General features: G+C 41.4%; 1 protein-coding gene across 2 annotated transcripts; it reads right to left on the bottom strand.

Annotated features, from left to right (window-relative positions):
• Window positions 1-5054: 5054 nt before the first annotated feature.
• On the bottom strand, window positions 5055-6850 carry LOC103970081 (cytokinin riboside 5'-monophosphate phosphoribohydrolase LOG3). 2 transcript variants are annotated; one of them, XM_065133613.1, is made up of 7 exons: window positions 6462-6850; window positions 6199-6296; window positions 6083-6113; window positions 5885-5984; window positions 5585-5655; window positions 5374-5517; window positions 5055-5327 (listed from the first exon to the last, which is right to left on the bottom strand). In XM_065133613.1, the coding sequence occupies exons 1-7, from the start codon at window positions 6603-6605 to the stop codon at window positions 5313-5315; spliced, it is 603 nt and encodes a 200-aa protein (XP_064989685.1). In that variant the 5' UTR covers window positions 6606-6850; the 3' UTR covers window positions 5055-5312. The 2 variants fall into 2 exon arrangements, with proteins under 2 accessions (XP_064989685.1, XP_018676155.2); XM_018820610.2 differs by having other exon boundaries at window positions 5055-5306; window positions 6462-6848.
• Window positions 6851-8407: the final 1557 nt, after the last annotated feature.

Raw genomic sequence — 8407 nt, 5'->3', positions numbered from 1 at the left:
ATCTTTATGTAACTAGGCCAAATATTTTATTATTTTTAATATTTTTTTTATTTTTATTGGGTTAAGGTTTAATTATGGTGGTTTTGATTATGAACTCTTAAGCTCTTATGGTTTATTCGTCTTTAAAATAATCTTTATATTTTTAAAAATATAGTATATAAGTAAGTTCCGTCAAGTTTAAGTTAACATATGTTTGAGTATGTTTATGTGGCATACTAATTCATAATAAATTATTAATATAATGATATATAATTTAAGTTTTAAAAAAAATTGATAATATATGAATTTGAAAATGTGGACCAATTGTCTAATCAACATTGTGAAGGTGAGCAAGGAGACGCTGGTCTTTATGACGGAGTGCTCCCAATTCTTCTACTTTTCTTGTATTGTCGCCCATGTCAGGAACCAGCCAGCCTCGATTGCCCCGTCTACTCCACCTCCAAGGGCCATGCCCCCTTCCTCTCCGTGCTCCGTTGTCAAGAAGACTATGCTCCCACTATTGGGCAAGGGGCGACGGGAGAGACGAAGAATCGAAACTTGAATACGATAATTACCAACAACGATAGTCAGAACACCACCAAATGCAAGGAATGGTAGTTGGGGGAGAATAGGGTGGCTATCGTCGCTATCACTGTTGTTGCTGTTAAGGTCTATGACAATGACAAGCTGCTACTGCTTGTGTCGAAGCCTAACCAGGGAGGGGGCATGCGTTTCAATCCTATACCAAAAGTAGCCAATGAGGATAAGGATAAGAAAGCTTACGACGACGACGAGGAGACGAAAGATGTGGAATGAGAGGATGAGTTCAATGGGCCCCTTGCGACCCCTCACGCTTGATCTGCTAATCGCACTAACGGAGGTCCAAGGTTGGTGGCGTCCTTGTGAGCATGATGCCACAGGCGGCCCTACTCTTGAAAGAGTGGAGCCACTGAAGCTATGTGGTGGCTCTCAAGATGAAAATGCCACTGATAAGGTCCTTCGTCCCTCTCCGTGCCCTGATTAATCTGGTGACGATGTTGGACGTGAGCCAAGGCATGACAAGGGAGTTGCTGAAGCACGCATTGCGGTTAATGGTTTCCTCTTTGGGCCCAAGAGATTGGCTCTCTTTTGTGATTTTCTCAACTATCGCACTGACGAATGTTAGGGCAAGGCCAGTGCATCGCCCGCCAAATTGTGGAAAGACTCATTTTGAAGTAAATTGATTAGACAACCGGTCTACATTTTCAAATCTACAAATTATCATTTTTTTTAACTTAAATTTTACGTGTCATTATACTAATAGTTTATTATGAATCAGGATGCCACGTAAGCAGATTTTAACTTTTGAGTTAACAAAAATTAACTCAGACGATTGAATGAGTTTATATGCTAAGTTTTTTAAAATGCAACGGTTATTTTAGACACGATCAAATTATTTAAATTGTAACGATTATTTTAGACACGATCAAATTATTTTAGCAACCTTAACTATTTTAAAAACCCATCAATTTCATCCATTATCAGGGAACTATAAATTTGAACTAGCTATAAAATTGTGTAGACCAGTAATTTTCTGAAGTGAATTTTTAGGATGCGGGATTTAGGTCATTCATGCCCTCCAAAAAAAAAAAAAATATAGGGTGAATTTTTATAAAAACTTCTAGTTTTGAGAAATTTTATAGAACACTATTCTAAATTTTTTTCAGAGCATCTCTTGGTCGGTAATTTTATCCTTTTACCTTGGATAGCTAAGGTTTGTTTTCCCACTCAAAACACTGGCTTTTGGACCATCGGTTCACAAACGTGCAAAGATTGCTACAGTGTTTGGTCGGTGAGCACCTTCTTCTTCTTTGGCTTCTCCTTTCTTGTAGCTCTATACGGGTGTTGTTGCTCCTTCCTTTTGGCTGTTTCAATATGGAATCAAGAAGACAAAGTGTCGTCGTGTAAGTATATTATTGGTTTTGTTAATAATTATTTAGATAGGATAAAATGTATGTAGGGTTTTCATGAATAGAGTGGGTATTTAAAATCATTTTGTTTGATAAATAAATTGGTATTTAAATCTTCTTCCCTTATTTAATTTTCTTCCTTTGTGAAATTTGGAAGCTATTATAATCTAATTTATTGTTATATTGATTCATGAATTATTAAGTTATATGCTTGTTTTTCTAAGGATCTCACTGTATGGATGGTCCGCTTTCGAATGAGACATCATGTTGAGGTGAATGCCTAGATTTTGACACTCATTCATAGGTTTGAATAACCTATTTTATTATGATGAAGATGATAATAGTAATGTCTTTAAGAATGAATTGAAGATGATACGAGAAGAGATCGAAGATGATATTATTCATCTTAGTATTAGGTGGTTGATACATTAGTGTTAGGTGATCAACACCTCGATATGGTGTCGATATCGTATCCTCAATATTTTTATCATTTGCAATTGATATAAAATCATCTTTTAGGATTTATTGATCATATTGTGTCTCTCAATTGTTCATTAGATTCAACACAACATAATTCCACTTTAGCAAGGAATAAGTGAAACGGTCACTAATATCAATACATGTCTACGAGCATAATGGTTATGAGTCATATTATAAAAACCCCCTCAAGTGTGTTAAAAAAAAAAAAAAAAACTCGTATTCAATCATGGCTTTCGGCCTTATCACTCTCATCGTTCTGTCGACACCTCAACTCTTAAGCTAACATAAGCATCGGATGACCTTTATCGGATACAGTTCTTCTATAGAACTCGACCATCTCTAACCCTAATACTGATGAGCGATAGAGATAGACATGAAATGAGCGTATCTAGGTTTTAAATTAATAGAATCTAAAGATTCTTTTTGGTTAATTTACTTTCTTGCATTCAGATGATTTAAAATAGCAAATATGATTTTGATACCGCGTCAAATCATCGTTGCAAATGATTGATTTCAAGCTCGGGGTTTGAGGTCTGTAGAGGTCAGAAAGTGCGCATCTCCAATTACGTTTCTTGAAATCTGTTGAAACCTAACACAACTTTGACCCTTCCAGCAAAATACAAGAAGAAAATTGTTTCTGATGGTTACAGTTCCCACACTACAACTCCTCACAATACAGTAAGTAGTATCCACTGATCTCCGGCTAAAAGACTAGCATGTAGAAAGTGGGCTTGCTGTGTAGCCAGCTAGCTACATGTACAGACACCATTTCCTTCACTCGCAGGTACATACATAGGCCTCTGTATGTTTTATGGAGATGTACGCACTCCCATGACAGGATTGAAGTTACAACAGGGTTGACATTCTGAGCCTCTCTTCTCTCTGCTTCATGTCCAAAAAACTGTTCTCGATCAATGCTGTCATGTTATGCATCATGGGTTGTCTATCCAAAACAGTGCTGCGAAACACACCGGAACTCCAGAGGTTTTACCAGGAGAAAAGTGGAATGCAATCCTGCACAGTAACCAAGGCAAAGTTTGATCTTGGTGCCTGAAACTTGGGGTCACTCTGATCGCCTTCCTTCGTGGAAACGGCAAGTATTGCAACTTCCAAACTTGGAGCGGTTCTTCAATAACGAGTCATCGTCCACCACCCATTCAAATCATAGCCCTGTACTGACCTAGATAGAGCACTACCATGTCAGTGCTCTTGAGATGCTGATGAGATGCATGGCAACAAGAGATTGGAGCCTCTTTAGCTGCTTCTCTCATCCACTTGTCACGTGGAGTGTTCGAAATCGGATGTCTTCTGGCATCAGGGAGAGGCTCCAAATGCGGTGCAGTTCCTCGGGGCGTCCAGCCACCGCCATGCGTCAATTTGGCAGGAAGGCGTGGGCGGCTTTTGCGGCCATGATCATATCTGCAAGCACCTGGAGGGGGGGGAGCAAACCGAGAGGACTTGCTGCTGGGACCAGACGAACACATGGTGTCCTCTCTGAAAGGTTCACGAGTTCCCGAAGGGAATGATTGAGCTGACCCCTGAGGAGTCCTTTTCCGTGGTCTTCCCTCCTCCCTCCACCATCCCTCGCTCGCGCACCAACGTTATCTCCTCGCTCCCGTATGGGATGTCTCTGGACGCAGCAAGAACGAGCCTCGTTTGTCCTCCTCCATCCACAAGTATCCACCGCAACTAGTTTTCGCAAACGACCCGTTCCTCGTGGAACTCGTGGAAGAGAAAACCTATTGATCCGTGGTGGGAAGGGATCACCTTTTGTGTCTGCTTTATTGGGCAGATGGTTTAAGAGTCAGCAGAAGATTCTGAGTAGGTGCCCAAAGTCCTTGTCGTGGAGGAGTCAGCAATCACCGAAACATCCCATCCAAAGCTGCAACCTGGAATCCTCACACTCTTTGTTCTTTAGATACCTTTGCCCAAGACCGGGTGAAGAAGAAGAAGGCAAAGATACTGGTCTTTCTTCCTAAGATTTAGACACACATGTCGTTACTGGATTTGATATTTGGGTTGGAACAGGAAGAACGTCGTCATCGCCCCCACCGCTGTCATCGTCGACTCTTCTTTCCCTTCTTTGCAGGCATCCTAAAATGGCCTCACATGGTTCCTCGCTCTGTTCATGGTTCATCCATGCCTCCTCCGTCACGAGCACACCAACCTGGTCGATCCAATTACCGACGTCTCCCTCTCCACGTGTTCTTTTTTTACTTTTGTTTTCTTTCTTCTTTTGTGTTGGTACATGATAAGGCACGGTCACTGTCGCTCCACGTATCGCCCTGATGGATCTACGTCAGATCAGATGGTTTACAGTAAGTTGGAAACAAAATGACTTATATATCCCTATAGAGTTAGTGATTTTCGTATTTACCTCTCAAAAAAACATTATTCATAATTAATTTGACATAACATCCCTTTCTAAATATTAGAAAACATTAAAGGATCCAAATTAACATTTATTATTAATATTTATTATTTATTAATTTGTTGTTAGTTTAGATGGTGCACATGATATATGAAGGCTTTTGTGTTTGAGTGGTCTACTAAATAAAAATATAAAAAACTTAAACGAGTGATCCGTCAAACCTTATCCGTCCCCACCATATTCGAGGTCAAAACGTCAACCCACCGAAAGAGAGGTGAAGAAGAAGACAAGTGGTGGTGGGATCCACCCCCCTCCACATAAATTGATTTCACAGAATAGCGACATCGATCACTAGACGATGGAGACGAGCATCATCGAAGAATGACATAATTAACATGAGAATGGACAGCCATCGCTCCACGAACGAGGCCCGGTCAACGGGCAATCTCCAGCTTGGGCGAGTGCCCCAACTGCTCCATCTCCCACCCCAGCTCCGGCGCAACTCCCTCATGCATCGGCGCGTAATCCTGTGTTCACACATCTTGAAGCTTTTTCTAAGGATAATTAGCAGAACAGCGGATGCGCAGTTGGCACCTCCAGCTTGGAGAGCAGCTCATGAGCAGTTTGCGCAGAGACGATGATGCGGCGCGCGGTGGGCGTGATGAATCCCTCGTCCACAGCCTTGTCGATGAAGGAGAGCAGGGAGTCGTAGTACCCATCAACGTTCAGCAAACCCACCTGCCAATTCCCTTGAGAGTGAGAAGGAACAGTCGGGAGAGAAGTATGTGCTCGACGTAGGGTTTACCGGTTTGTCGTGGATGCCCAGCTGAGCCCAGGTTATGACTTCCAGCAGTTCTTCCAGGGTTCCGTAGCCACCTAGGTAGCCACACCAACAACAACAAGATGCATGGTCAAACTGGAGTACACGAGATAAAAAGAGTTCTCAACGCTGTATCAGACTGTAGCTTAGATTCCTCTGCTCGGTGAAGCGCATGGGGTCATAAGTTAGTGCATCAAAAAGAAGACGAAAAAGTCGTATACTACGACGTCAGTGCTCGGAAAGATGGAAAGTCGACTCCTCGTTTGGCACAGAGATGGTGCTTACCAGGCAATGCTACGAAGGCATCGGCTTGACGGGCCATCTCGGCCTTCCGCTGGTGCATTCCTGAGACAGCCCTCACCTCTCCGACAGTCTCACCTGTGATCTGCAAGCCCTCAAATAAAACCAGGTGTGAGTTGTACAGCTAATCCTGATCTATCGCAGGCAATGAATTAGAAGGAAATAAGAGAAAGCAACACATACCTCTCTCGGCATTAGTGTCCTGGGAATGACTCTGCAGACATGTCCACAGCATGAGTATGTTGAGCACATACTGTTGTATACAATATACAGAGAGAGAGAAGAGAGAGAGAGAGTACCCCAGGACATGGCGACCGCCTTCATGAACAGCTTGAGAGACAAGACCCATGAGGCCAACACTTCCCCCACCATACACCAAGTCTATGTTCCTTTGGACCTGCAAAACACAGAAGCATGAAGCCACACACCAAGAGCAAAGCACTAAAGGACTGACCATCATGGGCCGCATTTGGTGATGGAATTGACGGCTTAACTCCTTTCAATTAGCCAGAAGAAGCAAAGATCTCAAGGAAAAGGAAGAGATACAGATTAAAGGACTGACCAATTCATGGCCGAGTTGGATAGCTGCAAGCTGGTAGCTGGCTTTCTTCCCAGGGCTGCTGCCACAGAAGACGCAGACCCTTCGGAACCGCGAGGTGGATGATGGCCTCTTGGTCATCGGCAGAGCCTGTGCTTCAGTTTCCATCGATCCACAACCAGTAAATAACTCAGATATGGAACACAGAACCCCTCTCTCTCCCTCTCCCTCTCCCTCTCCCTCTCCCTCTCTCCAGTGAAGCTTTGGTTTCTTTGCCGAGGGAAGTGAAGTACAGAGCTTGTTTGGTAATCTCAATGGAACTGTGGTTTCTTCTTCCTTTGGTTTGCCCCTCGCACCTTTTTAAGGAGCTAAAGTGAGGTGACGGTCACAGTGGAGAGAAGGAGGCCTGTGAAGCCCATCTTGTAATATACAAATACATGGAAATCAGTCTGTGACTTGGACAAAAAAAAAAAAAAAACACTTGATCCAACATTTATCTTTTGACAGAACAGGGCATGATCTTTGTTCCCACTTCTAATGATCATAAAATACTATATATAGTCTTAAGACCACTTTATTGAGCCAAATTATAGGAGAAACTATATCTATCAACACAACTTTATGGAGTGCTACAGTGTGGTCCTGTTCATGTATCACTACTTTTTGTCGATCCAACATTTACATTTTCTGATAGCAAAAGAAAATAAGAGTCTCTATTTGCATCGTATGGTCCTCCTGTTCTGTTCATGGTTTGAAAACATGTTTTCTTCTCTATTTGTGGCTACAATGACCAACATCATCTTTACAGGAATTCAGTCTTTGTTAATAATATAAAACAAATCACGTACCATCCATCTGCTGGATTAAGATCTTAGATTAAGCCATATTAATTAGTGTTCAGCGTTGAGTTCAATCTTCAATTAAACTTGTAGCAACTCGTCTTCGACTTGTTGCAAGCTTTCGGTGGCCAAAGCAGACATTCCCTTTACCGTCTTCATCGACATCACGAAGCGAACCCATCCGACGTGCCCTCCAAGTATCCATCCTCCTCTTTTTCCCAGAACCTTTTTCTCTCTTCACGGCTGTGCCATGCACAGTTTGATTGCGCTGAAGGGGGGGTTGCGTTGCAGGGGAACACCCAGGCACATCGGATAAGGTGTCCTTGGGGCGTGCTGCTTTTGTTCTGCCATTTCTGGGGGCAGCATGGTTTGGATTGTGTGACTTATGTACTACAACAGGAGTTTTCTTTTTTGTTTTTAGGAAAAGAAATACCATTTAGAAAGGTCTAATAGATCGGATGGTGGGTGGTAGATCAGCACTCAAAAATTATATATACAAAAAAAAAAAGAGATTAGTGATCCATCCACAAATCAGAAGATCTAATTGAGGAAGCAAATATTGTCGATCCGATCAGTATTTTAATTTTTCTCATAAAAAAATAAAAAAGTTCATTGGGATAAATCAATCAACTATCACAATGCTAATGTCATTCGTCGTGTGCTGCAACGTTTGCTGAAGATCGATTTTGACCACACGCAGTTGCAAATAGTGGATCTCGTAGTCGTGACAGGACTCTTTCTCCTAACTAATAAACCAATCTCCCCATTCTTTTCTTGCAGAGATATATTAGTATTCAAAAATTTTATCCATCCAAGAGGCGCCCCCATGCCAATGTTAAATTCTAGTAGACTTGGTTAAGTTTTTAGGTTTAAAGATAATTAACTTGAGTACGAAGAAAGTCTTCTAGTTTGATTAATAAGGGTGAACCTCAATATATATATATATATATATATATATATATATATATATATATAATTATGATAATTAGATTGATTTATCTTTAAACATAGATTCTAAATAATCTCATATTGATTCTGCTTATGTGGTTCTATTTATTAGAGTGATAGCTAACCTTACGAGGATAATTAAGTATCGATAAAAAATTATCCGTTCTCAGTATCATGATAGAA

This window comes from Musa acuminata, chromosome BXJ2-11 (assembly GCF_036884655.1).
Source record: "Musa acuminata AAA Group cultivar baxijiao chromosome BXJ2-11, Cavendish_Baxijiao_AAA, whole genome shotgun sequence".
NCBI lineage: Eukaryota > Viridiplantae > Streptophyta > Magnoliopsida > Zingiberales > Musaceae > Musa > Musa acuminata.
The sequence above is the reverse complement of the archived record's forward strand: the minus strand, read 5'-3'. Positions and strand labels throughout refer to the sequence as shown.